The sequence below is a fragment of the Malaclemys terrapin genome, chromosome 3, assembly GCF_027887155.1.
Source record: "Malaclemys terrapin pileata isolate rMalTer1 chromosome 3, rMalTer1.hap1, whole genome shotgun sequence".
Lineage (NCBI taxonomy): Eukaryota > Metazoa > Chordata > Testudines > Emydidae > Malaclemys > Malaclemys terrapin.
This window is the reverse complement of record NC_071507.1, coordinates 1273744-1292842: the sequence shown is the minus strand read 5'-3', so window position 1 is coordinate 1292842 and position 19099 is coordinate 1273744. Positions and strand designations below refer to the sequence as shown.

The 19099-nt window shown below is 44.1% G+C and overlaps 1 protein-coding gene across 2 annotated transcripts in view; it reads right to left on the bottom strand.

The window, feature by feature from the left end:
- Positions 1-15955, bottom strand: part of ATL2 (atlastin GTPase 2) — a 56623-nt gene extending 40668 nt beyond the window's left edge. For both annotated transcript variants that reach the window (XM_054022769.1, XM_054022768.1), the window contains exon 1: positions 15866-15955. In XM_054022769.1, the coding sequence (XP_053878744.1) occupies positions 15866-15914 (49 nt within the window). In that variant the 5' untranslated portion in view covers positions 15915-15955. The remainder of the gene's footprint in view (positions 1-15865) is intronic.
- Between the last annotated feature and the right edge of the window lie 3144 nt (positions 15956-19099).

Here is a 19099-nt window from a genome sequence, read left to right as displayed (position 1 = left end):
CAAGGGAATGGGGAGAGAGAAGATATTCTGGTGACCTAGAAACCCAAGTGTCATAGCTAATTAGACAAAAGAAATCGAAGGTCTGTTTATTGAAAAGTGTGTATACAATGGCAGCGGAAGAGTTTCCCACTAAATGGAAATATTGGAAAACTGGTATTTTGTTGTGTTTTTTAATTGAGGCGGAAATGCAGGAGACTTTTCTGCAGACAGTACATTACTGCAGGATAGGTGGCAAAAGTTAACACTCCTCCCCACCTCGATATATTCAGCAGTTCGCTTCCACACAAGTTGGGCCTCGGAAAAATGCTATAGTAAGTATTTGCAAAGACTGTAGCGGCATGAAATGTGACACAAACCCAGTCAAATTTCACTATGCACTTCCTGTTTTGGGGACATCCTATGGATCAAGCAGCTGAGAATTATGTTCCTCTACTGCTGAAGAGGCAAGTTTGGTTTGGTTTTTTGAGGGTTGGGGGTGGGGAAGGAGGAGACAGTGACAAACTTAAAGTTTGTTTCTCTTCCTTCTCACCTAGAATGAGCTCCACCAGGACAGTGCCAAGCTGCATGATGCTGTTCTGGGAAATACTATTGTAAGTTAAGACATGTGAATGGGGAAGAAAAAATGCAGCATCTCAAGTTCCCCTGTCCCCAAAAGTGTCTTGTTTACTGCCTCCAGAAGCGGTCAGATCCCATAAGCACATACACATTGGGAAGGCAAGCAGAATTTGTCCAAACCTCAGGCAACCAATTTCTTGTACGTGGAAGTAGAGTTAATAGTATGCATTATCAAACTGGGATTGTATTGAAATTTGTTACTTGTCCAAGGCCAACTTGGATTCTGTATCTGATTGTCCAACAGGAAAAGTTGATCATCCTGATTTTTCCTAGACAAAGATGAATTTTAAATAACTGGTTGTGGTAAACCAATGTTAGTTAAACTACCAGGTTAACTTTTGGTAGATGAGGGGGAGAAAGCTGTATGTTGGAAGGAACAGCATAAGTTCTTCCAGTATCAACAGAGAAGAGGGTGAATAAAAGTTAATGATTTTTATTTAAATTGGATTTTTTGATTTATTAAATACATTTTTCTTGAATCCCTGAGTGTCTCATCAAAAAAACGAGGTAAAGGCTGCTTTTCTATCTAACAAAAGAATTGGGGAAACATCTAACTTTTGAGGTCAAGCTTTATAAATATGGCACAGTAGGTCAGCCTAAGTGACCTAGGTCCTAGGAGACCGTCTCATTTTCAAAAGACTTAGGTGAGTAGGAACTTAAGCTCCAATCACTTTCACTTAGGCATAATTGAAAAATTTCCCAGGCTAAGATGAAATAATCAGTTTAATTCACGGAATATAGTTAATCCTGTTTAATAAATCATGTAGTTGTACATGTGAAACATTTTGATAAGAGAAGTTTCTATATTCAAAACATTTAAGGTTGTTTTGTTTAATAAAAATAAGTCTTATATGCTGTTTGGAATTTAATTACACAGTTACCATCTTAACACAGCTTGACAATTCATCAGCAAAAAGTTACATATCTAGTAAGTGAGCAATATATCATTCACCATTTTCTAACATACCGAAAACGTACATTTTAGAATCTGAAAATATTAAGCTATATAACTGCTTAAATGAATGTATATAGTTATAGCGTATCCTCCTAGGTAGTAAAAAGAAGTTCCAAAAATAGTGTAAAGGCTATTTGGTTGAGAAAGCTATTAAAACATTGATTTACAACTAATGAGAATGCACCTTTCTTTAGAAGAAAACTGAAGTTCAAATGGAAAAGCTGATTAAAGTTGATTATTTAAATCGAGGCTTTCCACTTGGTGATTTAAATCAATCTGGCCTCCCAGAGGACTACTCAAGATCGAGAGAATTGCAGCCAAAACAAGCAAATTTCCTTTTCCTGGGTCCCCTACGCTTCCCCACATGGGTGCAAAGAGAAATTCTTATGCTGCTCCTGCATGAAGCATTTCCTCATGATAAAGGTATTGAAGTTCTCCAGGATCATCTCAGTTTCACTCCATTAAGTCCTGTTTACACTACAATTTAAACCAACTTTGTAAACAGTTGGTGGCATGGATGACGCTAATACAATTTATGTTTACATACAATGTACATTTTTGTTAGGCTTGGTCTACACCAGCAACTTATGTCAGTATAACTATGTCACTCAGGTGTGTTATACACACTTAACTCCCAGTGTAGATAACACAATGTTGATAGGAGACTTCTCCCAGTGCCATAGCTACTGCCTCTTGCGGAGGTGGATTAACACTACACCAATGGGAGAAGTTTTCCCCATCAGTGTAGTAGCATCTTCACTGAAACACTACAGAATTGCAGCTGGACAAGTGTCGCTGCGTTGCTGCATCATTTGAAGTGTAGACTTTCCTTTTAACACCCTTTTTTAAGAATTAATAATGTGGAAGAGAATGACAAGATGGCAAGAACTATGAAAGGAAGACAAGAGGAGCTGACTGTTCCCCTCTTTTCCATCAGTCAACCAGGTGAGTTTGAGATTCTAATCTAATATTGCTGTAATTATTTCTGACCTTCACTTTTCTATATAGTTATATACACACAGCAACCCTTTGTCACTGCCCTTTATAGTCTTTAAAACCTTGTTTTCATTTGAAGGGACAGTCACCTTAATCATGCTTCTGTTTGAAGATTTACTAACCTACTATTATAGGACCATAATATCACTATAACCAATACATGGAAACTTCCCCCCAGTTTATTTTGGGCATCTAAGAAAGTATATGGTCAGTTTCCTCGGGTCTTTTTTAGAAATAGAAACATTACAGTCACAGAGCTGACACAGGGACCCCAAGCAAGTATAATAATGGATTACTTTTAAATTCTTTGAACTCCACATCTAGCCAGTTCTAATGCTCTATAAAAATGGGAAGCTAATCATGTATTTTGTACTACAGAATAGTCTAGTAGGATATTTGGTTAACAAAAAAGGACCAAAAGAATGGTATGCCTGCAATGCAAAGTACTTAAATGGCATGTTATTCTTGCTTATTCACATTCTATAAGGCCTTGGCTACACTTGGGGATTCACAGCGCTGCCGCACGAGTGTAGTCGCGCCGCCAGCGCCGCAAGAGCTCCACCTCTCCGAGGGGAATAGCGTGCAGCGCTGATTACACTGGTGCTTTACAGCGCTGCACTGGGGGGGGGGGGGGGGAGAGGTGTTTTCACACCCCTGAGCGCAGCAAGTTGCAGCGCTGTACAGCTCCAGTGTAGCCAAGGCCTTAGATCAGCCAACTTAAATCCTCTTCACACTCCATACATCTCCTCATACAATCAAGATTCCTCGTGTAGTGTCTGAATGCTCCACAGATGTCTCCATTTCCATTCTTTAAGTTTTGTCCATGGAGTACTATATGCCCGTTTTTATAGTTGATCTTGAATACTGCTATTAAGATTAGTTCAACTGCCATGTATAATACCATTAACCTCAGTTTATACTAGAAGATTCTTTTCTTCACTGTTAAACCTTTAGGAATGTGCCATGTGAGAAGGATTCAGCAGCTGACCCACACAATTACTACTTATTTCTACAGTACTTTTAGTACTAGCCGATTTCTTGCATGAAGCTTTAGGAACATTTAGGGGGGGAGGGATAGCTCAGTGGTTTGAGCATTGGCCTGCTAAACCCAGGGTTGTGAGTTCAATCCTTGAGGGGGCCACTTGGGGATCTGGGGCAAAATCAGTACTTGGTCCTGCTAGTGAAGGCAGGGGCTGGACTCGATGACCTTTCAAGGTCCCTTCCAGTTCTAGGAGATGGGATATCTCCATTAATTTTTTTTTTTTTTATTGCACTTTTACAAAAATGTGCATCTTAGAAATAAAGCTATACATTTGTAATGTTAATCTTATGTAACATCTAAGGAAACTACCTTTCCAGAATTAAGGTTTAAAAGCCTGTTAGCATTTAGAGACAATACTTGCTTTTAAATACTTTGTATTTTACTTGAACCCAATAGATTTCATTAACTGCACAGCTTTCCCAGACAGAACCGCTTCCAGGGTGGTCTTTTAATGTAAATGAGACACCCAAGTCTTACAAACCCCACAACACTACTACAAGTTAAGAACACAGGGCACATAACACAACCAACATGAAATAACGTCCCAACCCCATAAAATGTAATCTAAATTCCACTTCCAACCAACAGAATAGTAACAATGATAAGACGAAGTACCTCATTAAAGCTAATGTTCTGGAAATATAATATTTAGAAACAGGTGTTACTTTATACATGAATTAACAAGAACTCTTCATATTACTGTACTGAGCTATTAAAAGTGTATTTTGTAGGCTTACATTGTAAGGAAAATGTTGTCATGGAAAAAGTTCTCTCTCTTTTAAACAGAAGATACTTGGTCACAACAGCCACCAAGACTACCTGGCAGGCTTTGCAGCTGAAATTCTCAGTGCCATTCTGTGTATTTGCAGGGAGTCAGGATCTATGCATGAAAGCAGGATTTTAGCTGTTTAGAAATTCATCTGCTTCCACTGTCTGCTCCTCACCTGAAACCGATACTGTGAGAGTTTCCACAAGTGGTCAGTCCTCTGTTCTGTGACTGTATGCTTCTGTTCCTAATTAACCCCCAAACCAAAGGACTCTCAAATCCAACCACATTAAGGCCTTGTCTACCTGGCAAGTTTCTGCACAGTAAAGCACTTTCTGTGTTATAACTCCTGAGACGTACACGATGCCAAGCCACTTAGTGCGCAGAAACTGTGCAGTTGCAGCTCTGTAAAAAGCCGCCCCGATGAGAGGTGTAGAGCTTTCTGCACCAGGAGTACAGCGCTGTGGTGCCAGTGTAGACACCCTGGTCAATTACAGAGCTGCGATTGGCCTCCAGGAGGTATCCTACTATGCCTGCTCTTGCCTCTCTGGTCACCTATTTGAACTCTACTGCCCTGCCCTCAGGTGACCAATCATCCCCACCCTTTAAATTCCTTGGGAATTTTGAAAGTCTCCTTTGCTTGGTGATACATGCAGTGGTCTCAGCGCATCTTTCCAACGGACGAGGCCTGATCCACGCACCAGGAAATCCCCATCTTGGAGTAATGCTGAGCTGCTGGACATCATCAGCATTTGGGAGAGGCTGTCCGGTCCCAGCTGTGCACCAGCCATAGGAATTATGATACCTACAGACAGATTTCTAGATGCATGACAGAAAGGGGCCATGACCGGGACACACTGCAGTGCAGGGTCAAAGTGAAGGAGCTGCAGAACGCCTACCACAAGGCGCAAGAGGCAAACCGCCACTCCGGTGCTGAGCCCATGAGCTGCCGGTTCTACAAAGAGCTGGATGCAATACCCAGTGGCAACCCCACCCCCACTGAGAAGGCCACTGTGGATACTTCAGTGGCTCGCATGCCAGTTGAGAGTGGACTGAGTCTGGAGGAGGAAATCTTGGACAAGGATGTGGAGAAGGAGGAGGGGAGCCCAGAGGCAGAGGACAATTCAGAGGTCAGAGATGCCTGCAGCTGGGAGCTCTTTTCTACCCCAGAGGAGCCTAGCCAGTCACAGCTGTTGGAGCTTGGTGAAGCGCAAACCGAGGCTCCTGGTAAGTGGCTTTGATTTGGGGAATCGCTGAAGCGAGTTGTTGGGGCAGGAGGGTTGCAGAAAGCAGGCTTGTGTCTGTATGATGCGTGTACCACCACATGCCTAGTCTGAGCGGCAGAACAGGCTGTTGATGGACTCCCTCACTTCACAGGAATCTGCCTCAGAGATCTCCAGGAAACTCTCATGGCGATACTGGGCAATCTGCTGACGCAGGTTCTTTGGCAGAGCTGCTTTGTTTCTTGCCCCATTAAGAGTAACTTTCCCGCACCACTCTGCGGTCACTGGGGCGAGGGGGAACACCATTGCTGCACACAGGTGAGCCGCATAAGGGCCAGGGCGGAAGCCGCAGTCTTGGAGAAGACCCTCCCTTGATTCCCTGCTCACCTTCAGCAGCAAGGTATCTTCCATAATGAACACAGCCTGGGGAAAATGTGGGGACAGGAATGATTATAAGGGCCCCCCCTACAGTGCTGGCTCTCCCCAAGAGCCACGTGCCCAGTGTACAGTACGCTCCTGGAACACTGATTCCCCTGCCCCTGTGGCTCCTCACCATTTTGGGGTGTCTTGTGGCTCAAGTGTGCTTGCCTGGGGTCAGCCAGTTAGTGACCAGTATAGGAATAGTGGCAGTGTTTTAAATCAGTAGTCTGTGTGTTCCAAACAATACTGCTTCTGTAAAATGTTGCATTTTGGCTTCACAGATATGACCTTTCTGCGTGAAGTCATGATGCACTCCACGGCTGAAAAACAAGAATTGAAGGAGTGGCGGGACATTGAGAGGAGGGACCAAAAGGAGAATGCTGTGCACCAGAACGAAGCCACGGAGCGGCTCTTAAATGTTACAGAGTGCCAAGCGGACACGCTCCAGGCGCTACTAGCGCTGCAAACCAAGCAGCTCCACGCCCACCCTCCCCTGCAGCCGCTGTTGCAAAACTCTTTCCCATGCGCCCCCCAGACACCGCCAACACACTCTTATCAACCTCTTGGCTCCAGTCTGTACCCGCTGCATTCCACTCCTGCCCCGTCACAGTCCAGCACTGCGGACTCCCAGTACCCACTGCACTCAACACCCATCCCTCTGCAGTTTAGCCCTGCTGAAGTACAGTACCTGCTGCACTGTACTCCACAGGAGAAGGTTATATATGATACCTGGACATACACAAATATTTAACCTTCTGGGACCCCACCTCCTCCTGCGACCCTCCCTGCCCCCAACCCCCTCAGTGCTGATGTGTTTTGTTTCTCTCCCCAATCCAGTTGTTTAATAAAATAATTATTTTGGTTTGAAAGCAATCTTTATTCCGTTAATTGAAAGCAAACAGAGCGCTGCAAAGCAACAGGCATTTCTTATACCTTCATACTGCATCGTCTGCACCAATCACAATCACCTCCTAGCATTACAAGAACTGCACTCCCGAGCACTGCAACAATTAGTGGCTTTCAACTTCAAATTGCTGCCTCAAGGCATCCCTGATCCTTATAGCCCCGCGCTGCGCCCCTCTAATAACTCTGGTCTCTAGCTTTCACCCTTCCCTTCACAAATATTATGGAGCATACAGCATGCAGCTATAAGCCTAGTGTAATCGGCCAGGTCCAGCCTCCAATACAGGCAGCACCAGTGGGCCTTTAAATGGCCAAAAGCACTCAACAGCTATTCTGCACTTGCTCAGCCTGTTGTTGAACCGCTCCTTGCTGCTGTCAAGGTTCCCCGTGTATGGCTTCATAAGCCACGGCATTAAGGGGTAGTCATGGTCTCCCAGGATCACAATGGGCATTTCGACTTCCCCTACAGTGATCTTCTGGTCTGGGAAGAAAGTCCCTTCTTGCAGGGAACAGACCAGTGTTCCGAAAGATGCATGCATCATGCACCTTTCTGGACCAGCCTGTGTTAATGTCCATGAAATGTCCACGGTGATCCACAAGCGCCTGGAGAACCATTGAGAACTACCTCTTGCGATTAATGTACTTGATGGCTAGGTGGTCTGGTACCAGAATTGGAATATGCGTCCCATCTATCGCCCCCCCGCAGTTAGGAAGCCCATTTGTGCAAAGCCGTCCAATGTCACGCATGTTGCCCAGATTCATGGTCTTTCAGAGCAGGATGTGATTAATGGCCCTGCACACTTCCGTCAACACGAGTCCAACAGTCGACTTTCCCACTCTGAACTGGTTAGTGACTGATCAGTAGCAGTCTGGAGTAGCCAGTTTCCACAGTGCAATTGCCACGTGCTTCTCCAGCGACAGGGCACTGCTCATTCTCGTGTCATTGCGCCACAGTGCTAGGGCGAGCTCATCACACAATCCCATGAATGTGGCTTTCCTCATCTGAAAGTTCTGCAGCCACTGCTCATCATCCCAGACATGCATGACGATGTGATCCCACCACTTAGTGCTTGTTTCCTGAGCCCAAAAGCAGTGTTCCCCTGTGGTCAGCACCTCTGTGAATGCCACAAGCAATCTCATGTTGTAGCTACTACACATGGCGAGATCAATGTTGCCCTCCTCTTGCCTTTGTAGTTTAAGGAATAACTCCACTGCCACTCATGACATGTTAGTCAGAGCGAGCAGCATATTGGTCAGCAGCGTGGGATCCATTCCTGCAGACCGAAGAGGCAGAGCGCACAGTACACAAACCATTGAAAGACGGCGCCAAATGTGGATGGAAGCACAGGGATTGCTGGAATGCGAAGCAATGCATCACGGGGCATTGGGACAGGACCTAGGATGCCCCATGACCCCTCCGCCTTCCCACAACTTCTAGTGGCAGAAGGGGAAGACATGCTCTGTGGGATAGCTGCCCAGAGTGCACCGTTCTGAATACCACTGCAAGTGTGAACATGCTATTGCACAGGCAGCTGACAGTGTGAACACACAACAGCAGTTTCCCTTCAGCGCTCTGAGCGGCGCTGTAACAGCCAGCGCTGTAACTCTGCCAGTGTAGACATACCTTAAAAAGATTCAGGAAAGCAACAGCCACAAGCAAGAAGTAGAAGGAAGAGCCACTTTTCTTTCTCTATCTTTTTACCTACTCTCAAGAAAGAAGTTATGAGATGTAAGTGGTACAAGCCAGCCCCTCAGGAGTTCGGAGGGGGCACTAACAAGATTTGGCTTACATACAGGGTTAAAATAACTGCACTTCACACCACACCTTCTTTATCTCAAACTGAACTGTATCACTGAGTGAGAACAACTTTCCTGGGAGCGTGCAGTGTAAAAATGCAGACCCTGTATCACAGAACACACAGTTAACATTATTTCAATAGGATTCTCCTCACACTTTTTACAGTTTGATTGAAAATGAAGTTTCATTTTACTGGTAGTCATGCAGTACAAACTGTGCCAACATACACGTTAAATATTTTCCTGATATCAATAAGTTGTTTATACAATGCAGACGGTTAAAATAGACAGTGTCACGTTAATCTACTTTTTCCTTCCATCTTAGTGTGTGACTGCAGCTTTACTGAAGATGTTTTGGGGCCTGATTCTGATTTCACTTACACAATTTTGCACCAGTAAGACTTAACATAACAGCAGCCATATTGGTCAGAGCAGTTGTCCATCTAGTCCAGTATCCTGTCTTCTGACAGTAGCCAACGCCAGATGCTTCAGAGGGAACGAATACAACAGGGCAATTTCGAATGATCCATCCGGTCATCCAGTCGCAGCTTCTGACAATTGGAGGCTTAGGGGCACCTGGAGTATGGAGTCATATCCCTGACCATCTTGGCGAATAGTCACTTCATTAAGCATAGTTCATCACTTACGTAATTATTTTTTTAACACAGTTATATTTGAATAATTATATGCTAGTTCTGATTTATATCAGTGTTTATGCCCACACTTTGAAACCTATTTTGTAGATCTATGGATTTTTTATTTGTGCAAACACGCAAGGAAGAAAAGTTGAAGACTCAGGCTGAATTTCAGATTCTGGTTCTCATTCCAGTTCTTGAAGAGCAATCCACGGAGATCAATGGTGATGTGCAAGTGCCATCCTGCCATGCAGCAGTGCTACATTCCAGGTCAGTTGTGCAACAGCAATTAAAGCAACCATATGCTCATTCTCTGGGTAGAAGCTAAAATATTAAACTGAAGTTGTTAATGGGAGGACAGCTAGAGAAAAGAAAAGATATCAGAGATTGGGAGGACGGGAAGTCTCCATCCGACAAGGAGAAAACAGCAAAATATTCCTCTTTCAGAGAGCAAGCCATGAGCAAGAGAGACCAAAAAATGCAAGGGTTACAATTTAAGTCCCTTCCTATGATTCCCTGTGTAGCCTGGAATAAGTCACCAAAACCATCTCCATTCCACACTCTATATACCCTGAATTATAATATGGAGATAGTATTTACATTCCTCACGGGATTAGTCTTTGTGAGGCATTTTGCAGATGCAAATAGTGCACTTACATAGCACTTTACATGTTCAGTTTTCTAGTGTGCCTGCTCATGACTACCAAATTACTTTCTGCAGCTCACTCAATAGCAGTAAGAAAGTGTTCTTTCCCCAACTACTCTTTGCAGGATTGCCCTTTAGCTCCTGAATAGCTTAACAGTCTTGAACGTTTAATTTTTTCCCATCCCTAAATAGCAGCTAACCACTAGCCAATATCAAGGGAGGCTACATGGATACACAGGCACTTCAGAATATTTGATCTGAGATTGATTAGTGGGAGGGTCAACTGCATTTTTAATGTATTTTCGGAGAGAATCTTGTTTTAGTCCAGTTTCAAAGGTCAGATTAAACATTCCCATGAGCACTGACAAATTTCAGATAGACAACCCATACAAAAACTTTGGGTATTAACAGGAAATGTTGACTTGGAAGTTAAGGAGGCTAGCTTTCTGTTTGGAGAACTTTCAGGCAGTTTGTCGTCTCCAACACTGCACCCCTGGGTGGGTCATCAGCAGCAGGTATCAAACCTGGGACCTCCAGTTCTAAAAGCATATACCTCCACTGTATGAATCAGAAGACCCAGCTGTACTAAGACTGTAGCATGTTCATCAATTTCTCTATGTGTGGCCCAGAGTGGGTGGGTGTTACATCCAACTTTAAATTGATTACCTGCGTCTACCCACTACTAGCCACTATTTGAAAAACAGTTGGTTTTCCAGATGTCAATGTTCCCCACTTAAAGTCAGTGTAATACATAGATATATATTATAGCTAGTCTGATGAAATATTTGCTTCTGAAGTGACTTTTTTGCCAATCCAGGATTTCACAGGATATTAGTACTAAAATGTGATCGGTCCACTGGAAAAAACTGATAGCAAGTGTATATGTTACACAAACCTGGTTGTGCACAGTGGCAAAATAACGATCATCTAAATTTCTCTGCTAGGCACGTGACAGCTATCATGGTTTGCACTTGAACTCGAAAAGTTTCTCAAGACAATGGTTCTTAAGTTGTGTTCTCTGGCACTTTCTGGTGGTCCACAGAATGAAACAGCAAGGATCAGACAGTGGGAGTGCTGCATAGACCACTTCATATAAGCATTTATAGGACCGATGCCAAAGAAATACCAATTGAAAATAATGAGGTTTGTTTTCACTGACTAGTTGGATTTAATAGCCAAGATTACAGTAATTGAAAGCAAAAAAAAAGTCTCTTTACTTTGTGCATGAAAGCACTGTATAAAGTCAGTTTTCCTGTGCCCCTTGCAGTCAGTTTCTCCCTTGTTGCCAGAATTTTTTTTAAAATTAGATAAATAGTGCCCTCAAATCTATCAGACATGGGAGAGTTTTTAAAGTTAGTATATTTCAAGAAGTTTGAGTTGAGGGTCCCTTTAAGATACTGCAGATAGCTATCAGGTATTATAAAATGTGACTGGCCCAATCTGCATGCCATTGAATGAGGGAAACTTCCAGTTTGCACAATGCAAACAAAATTTTCTGATTTTATTTTGAACATCTCTAAAAAAAAATCAATATAGTGAAACATATTGGGAGTTTTCTGCAAACCCCCCCAAGATCTTCCATAGCTTTAAACTTGCAGACCTATGTAATGTTAATTATTCAGCTTAATAGGAAATAATTATTAAAAAACAGTAATACTAAGGAAGTCATACAGTTGAAGCATGATATGATCAGCTACTGATTCTCTCGATAAGTACTCAAAAACATTTCCTGTGAAATTAGTTGCCAAGTACTATAGCTGAGTTATTTCTATTTGTACAGATACCCTTACTCCTTTCAGACTACTGCACGACAAAAATTAACTGAAATATTGTTCTTAAATATCATTAACCTGCTTTTATCCATAAAAGGAGACCATTCCTTAGAACAGATTAGTTTGCTCTAGTATTCATGTTACAAGCATAAGTTCCAATACTGCAATTGGATTCACGTGGGCAAACCCATGCAGAGTTCCACTGACACTCAACTGCAGGACTACGGCAAAACTTTGAACATATGAGGAAAATGATCCATTAATGCTCAGGGTAAAATATTTTCATTTTAACGGGAAAGAGGCACCACTGCCAGACAGCTCAAACTCAGATGTTGGTTTATGTAAGTGTTTTTTGTTTTCACAAAAAAGCTAAACAGAATTCTTCATTGCACTGTTTAGAAGTCACGTGAAGTTTCAGATGTCAGAGTAAGTGCAGGTATTTCAAAATTCCTCTACAGTATTCGGATTGCAAGAATTCTAGCATGGTGTAAACAAGAACCAGATTTATTTTGGCGATTTCACTCAGCTTGGACAATAAGAATGAGAAGTAGAAAAGATTAAGAAATCTTTTTTAATAATTTAAACTGTTAGTAAATCAAGTTTAAAATGTTGGTCCAGGATGGATTTAATGAAATGCATGCAAGTTGGTGAACTGCAAGTGCACAGTGCAACACTGTGTATACACGCATGCACACACACACACACGCAGTGTTGCATGCAAGCAAGAATGTAAACCACTTCAAACTCTGGATTTTAAACTTGATACTGCCCCTCTGAACTTTTGCAGATCATTCTAAGAAGTTCAGGTTGTTAAACAGACACAGCAAATCTGCACGTTTATTGTTACAGTGCAATATTTTAAGTGACTGGAAATCTTAACTTGGGACCTAAAGTATAAGACATCTGTCATCTTGCCTGATCTATAGATTATGTATTAGGCCTCAAGTCTTCTGCTAACTGTAGTTCCTTGCTTTACTGCTGAATAGAATATAATAAAGGCAAGCTAGCCCTAGGGACTACAGTCAAGAGCAGTCAAAGCTGGAACAGCTTTGGTGGTATCTTTTAAGTATGGAGTTTGTCCTATGTCCATGACTGCTCAGAACTGAGCAATCAGATTTTGATGTGGTCTAGTGTGTTTTGACAAAGGATATGAACATCGTCATAACTTTTTCTTTCCTCTTACCCTAACCCTGGTGAAAGGTTTGCAATTTGTGATTGTCATACAAAACTGATTACAGTTATGTTTCACTCAAAGTGAGAAGAACGTGAATTTAGTTTTGTTCCAATACTAGTCTGTAATTCAGAAGTTCATTGCCACCATTTTTATTGCAATGGCAGTATGATCAAGTGAGCTTCAGGATTGAAATAGTTCAGATGTTGCCATTAAGAACATTAGTGATGCAAGGGAGAAGACAGTGGAGTCAATGGTATTTGAGTCTGTCTAGTCTTTCCTTAGACCACCCCTTCCCTATTTTCTTGAAGGCAGCACACTTTACCCTGACAGACAGAATTACTGGTTGAACGAATATAGATTTTTGATGAGGAAGAACAATATCATTAAAAGTTGTAAGTTAAGGAAAGTGTTTAGGTTCCGTAAAGGTGTATATGACACAGGAGACAAGTTACGAGCCAGATTTTTAATGGTATATAAGCACTTAACGCCCATGGAAATCAATGGGTGTTAGGTGTCTAACTCCCTTTAAATAACAGCCTCTATATACCTATCCTATTACATTTCCCTCCTGTTCTCCAGATTTTATGACTCTACCAATGTGCTTTACATGATGGTACATAAGACACAGAAAGCTCCTCCAATGTTAAGCACTGATTTAAGGTGAAAGTAGATGTCTTGCTAAGGTAGTTCCATGACGACTTATGTTCTCACTTGGAGTAGAGGACATGTGTGTTCCTGTTTTATTATGAGAACGCTGTCACAGTGAGGCCACTTGTTACAGATTTTATTTTGACCTATAAAAAGCTAGGAAATATCCACAAACTGGTAATTTACTGTTGAAATAAGTCACGAGAACTGTGTCAAAGAAGTTCAGCACGACTGGAAAAGCAAAACGTAAGTAATTTCAGATCTTTGGCATTTGATCTTCAGACTATTTTAAGTTACTAAAAGCAGCAACATTATCAAAAATGTTCAGATATTCCCACGTTCAACATTTTGTTATCATTTCCCCCTTTCAACAGGTTTGCAGAGTACCTGATCTGCAACTTCCAACTTCTACTTCTTCCGAGATGTCTCCATATCCAGTGGGCTAGCAACTACTGTATCACCACTAACCAATGGCAGCACATGGTATCTATCGATCAGCTTTTGGTTAATGCTGAATTCAACCATGTGGTTTTCAAATTAAATGTTAGAATCATGCAACAGTGTAGTTACAAAATGTTGCAAGTCTGCCCAAAGTACTGACTTCAACATTCGACTGAAGATATTAAATTATATTTTAACTCCCCAAGATCCTATGACTTAGCAAAACATTGCCTGTCTTTCTAGCTCTCAAATCAGACATTCACATGTTCTCAAATGTTCGGTTTGTTCTTGAGCCATACTGTATGACCTTAGACTCAAATATATATGAGTCTAAGTAGCAAATCCTTGAAGACAGTAGGTCCCATTATTAAGAGAGGATTTGCTACAAGAAGAACATTGATGTTCTAGTGTACAAATCTGCTTCCATGACAAGCAGCATATTTATACAAGCATACTCTTGTAAGGGGCAAGGAAAGTCTAGTTCATCTTCACAATCTCTCTTTTCAGTTGATCAGTAAAATTTCATAACCAGAGCCCACTTTAAGTGCCGTGAACAGAACCAGTAAGCACAGTACATATAACTAGGGCTGTGTCAGTTTTATTTGAATGAGAAAATAAGTTGCTCCCATCATTTAGGATTTGAGTCATTAAGGTTTTACATGGATTAACATTTTTATCTATATTATGTTTTCTGCATTTCACATCATAGTATCCAAATGCTATCATTTGCCTTGGTTTATTGACAGAGTGGTACAGTATTACAAATTTATTCTCCCTGGGAGATTTGGCAACAATTATGCACATAATTTATCTTGACATACACAAAGGCAAGGTCCCCAGGTCACTTGCTAGTTAGAACCACGTTGCAGCATAGGGTGAGGTCACTAAAATGTTATCAGTTCAATTCAGTGTTGCCACCCAACTCCCTCTATGCACACACAGTGTGTTGCTCCAGACTCATCACAGTAACTATCTACACGGGGGCAAAGCTCAAAGAATCTTTCCCTATGGAAGGGAAGGAGCTGAGAAGCAACAAATGAGGGAGTTGGAAGGGATAAAACTGGCACTTCAGGATTTTTGTTCTACTTAAAAGTAGGTCACGGCATAAATGAACCGCCAGTATTGCTCTCCAATCAGCAGATTCCCCATGCAGCACTGCTACCGCCACTACAGAACACAGCTCCAACACCTACCAGCAGCAGCTCTCCTCCCCACCCACCCAACACAGGACACAAATGGATCCAGACCCTGCCAGTCACCCCCCCGGCCAAAAAAAATGTGCTGGGCAGGCCCTACTACACACAGCCTACCCCAAAATCCACTAACGAAAACCTGCCCCTCTGTGCCATCCTCCCATGCACTAAAACCCTACCCCCCTTTTCCTGGGGAGAGCCTACCACTCTGTGCCACCCACCCCCATTACACTGCCCACAGCCTGCCACACGGTGCCCCCCCCATGCACTGGGCAAGCCCTGCCCCCCCTTACACTGCCCACAGCCTGACACGGTGCCCCCCCCAGGCACTGGGCAAGCCCTGCCCCCCATTCACTAGCCAGAGCCTGCCACACGGTGCCCCCCCCAGGCACCAGCCAGAGCCTGCCACATGGTGCTGCTACCCCCCCTGCCCCCCCTTACACTGCCCACAGTCACTAGCCAGAGCCGGCCACACGGTGCCCCCCATACGCCGCCCGCAGCCTGCCACACGGGGCCGCCCCTCCCGCACGAACCGGAGCCGGGCACACCGCCTGCGCCTGCCCCTGCTCCCGCCCCCGGGCCGCAGCCGGGCGCCCTGTGCCCCCCACTCCCGGGCCGCGCTGCCCGGCCCCCCGTTACCTGGCGGCCCCGCTCGCTGGCCGCGCCGCGCCGCGTCCCCTTCCGCCATCTTGTCCGGGTTTAAAATTAACTCCGCGTGACGTCAAACGCCGCCGCGAGACCTTTATCGGCCGGCAGCGCGCGGCGCCGCCAATCCCGCCCCGGCGCATGCCCGGCCCGCGGGGTCCGAGCGCCGCCGAGTTCCCCGCCCGCCCGCCCGCCTGGGTGCCGGCGCTGCTGGGTCCTAGCGTCCCTTGGCTGCCCTCCCCCAGCTAGGGTTCCCAACCCTCCAGGATTGGCCTGGAGTCTCCAGGAATTAAAGATTCATTTTTAATTAAAGAGTATGTGATGTGATGAAATCTCCAGAAATACATCCAACTAAATTGGCATCCCTACCCCCAGCTGCAGGATCCCGAGCAGCCAGGACCCAAAGCCCCCATGGAGTCACCCCCTCAACTCACCCCCCCCATCTCCCCTGGAGTCATCCCACCAGAACCCCCTGAGTCCCCCCAGACCATCCCTCCCTGGAGTCACCTACACCCCCCCGAGTCACACTGCCCATCCCCCTGAATCACTCCCACCCAACCCCCCTGACTCACCCTACCCGCCCCCGAGGCCTCCTCCGCAGAGTCATCCCTGCCCAACCCCAGAGTCAGCCCCCCGAAGTCATCCCTGCTTCCCCCTCCCCGGAATCACCCCTGTATAAACAGAGTGAAATGGGAGTGGGTGGGGCCCCAGCAAACATGAGGTACGGGGGCCCCAAATCTTCCTTGTTGGGCATGCCGAATCAGCACCTGGCATGGCTGCGGTCGCTCATTCCAGCTGACGTATCATACCCAAGTCAGGCTACAGGCCATGCTGCCTACTGGCTACACTAATTCCCCATGTGGCCTTGGGCAAAGTCACTGATCACTCTCTGTGCCCAGTTCCCCAGCAGTTGACTGGGGAGAATAATTCTGACCTACTGCACAGTGAAGATCCTGGGAGGGAAGGTGCTCTGGAGATACCAAAGAGTGTCCTCAGGATGGTGTTGGAGAGAGGAAGACGGGTGGAATCAGAATAAAACCTCTCACTTTCTCATCTGTGACACGTCACCCAGGAAGCAGCCCAGAACGTGGCATTAATGCCACTGGATTCACGCACCACTGCTGCAGCTGGCAGGCATTGTTGGAGATGTGTCTGCACTAGCTTAGGGAGCATGGAAAGGAGGTTCAATGTCACAGTGGGTGTTGTCACCAGTGGGGGGAAAAGTTAGGGGCTCTTTAGTGTCATTTAGAGTCGCTTTGAGACAGAAGTTGGCATTAGCTACACCAGCACCCAAGAAATGGCTTGCATGACTGCTTTGCAATCTTAAAAATATTGACCCATAATTGTTGCAGATCTGGATTTTAAAAACATGGGCGCCATAGCGACTGTTGTATCGCCTTGATAAATCTCGCCCTTTCAGATTTCAGCAATCAATAGGGGTTGCTAATGGCATCAGGAGTGCTAAGTTCTGCCTCCAGTGCAATGTGATTGGGTTGGAGTTGCCCATGATCATAACGAGTTGTTTTCCACAACTTTTGCTTGTTTTGCATCAGCTTATGGCTGCTTTATGTCACCAGCGTGTACTGGTGAGTCTAGCTCAAATGTCTTAATCCGTGTTGTGACTCCAGGCACCTTTTTGCATTTCTGTCTTCTCAGCCCATTCAAATTGTCAATTTCTCTTTAGGGTTCTCATGCATTATTGCAATGCTACGTTTGGTTTGGAAACACAATGGGAACATTTAATTGCAAACAAAAATCACCCAATTTTCAGTTAAACTAAAAATAATTAAGGAAATATTTCTGCTGTTCTTGGGTTTTATAAAAAACCTTGTTTATACAGATCTTAAGTGGACCTCACAGTGTCCCTTTAAATGGGTAACTATGTAAAGAGTTGAGTTTGGCACATGAAGGTTACACCTCACAAATGCTTGCTATTGCTAAATGTCACCTGAACATGCACAATTAAATTAGCCAGGATAACCTTAAGCAGTCACTTGTTACGGTAATATACTTGTCTGGTAACTTAGCTTCTTTTATTTCACTGTGGCAAACTCTTTGTCGAAGCCATTTTGTCAGGCTATTTTCGTTCTATACTTACCCGGAATGCCATAGGACATATCTACACTTCAATTAAACACCTGTGGCTGGCCTGTTTCAGCTGACTCGGGCTCGCAGGCCGCAGCCTACGGGGCCGTAAAATTGCAGTGTAGACAATTGGGATATCCCAGAGCCTAGGCTCCAGCCCAAGCCCGAGCACTACATGGTAGTTTTGCAGGATCTGAGTCTAGGACGCACCAGGAGTGAATGTATCAGAATCTGGCTCAGTAAATTAAGCTACCTATTCAGAATGTGAAGCAATGCAGATGAACTAGTCAATGCAAAGCAGACATGTTATCCTAAGACCCTTCAAAAATCAGCGATGTTATTGGAAGCAGAGAGAAGAGAAATACATTCTTTCAGACCAGAAGCTGTTTTGTGCGGCCTTGCAGCTGGTGGTAATGCATGTGTATGACAGATGCAGAAAGCCAGCTCCTCAAATACCATTCATTTGTAAGATACCATTCTTTCTGGTGTTGGTCTGAGAGCTGCTCTGGGGGAAAGAATAAACTAATATTAAATTTAGCTGTCATTATAGTGATTTGGAACATGAGTTGCTAGGCACCAGCTGCAGGAAAGCCTATAGGTGCTCTCACCAGCTGGGTTTGATTTGTTTGTGGGGATCCCACACAAGTGACAACTGACAGGCGCAAAACAGGAGTGGAGGCCAGGAACCAAATATAGTTAAAAAGGGGCATAATCTGTAGTTCTCAGACTGCAGCCATTGCTGCATAGTTTACGTAGGATTGTGCCTTTAAACCCAAGGAGCAGGGATGGAACAGAAAAGGGATGGTCTGGACAACAATACAATGCTTTATTTTCTGGCAATGCTTCATGAGGCAAATGAATACAGGTTCATTAGAAGTTTGTAGGCTGTCATCAGTGTGGGTGTTGCACAACTTCTTGTGGATTTAAAAGCAGTGTCAGCAAGTTTGCAGGACCAGACAGGGATGTGAAGGGAGCTTTCTCCACAACTGTGCCAGGATCTCTAATCAGGATGACTGAAGTTTTCAAGGGATTAAATCGCAAATTGAATGTTTTTAAAAGTAGAGTTTAAGAGTCCGAACTGGCTAAAGCTTAAGCATTTGCTTGAATTGACTAATTTCATTCAACATCAGGGCAGAATCTTCC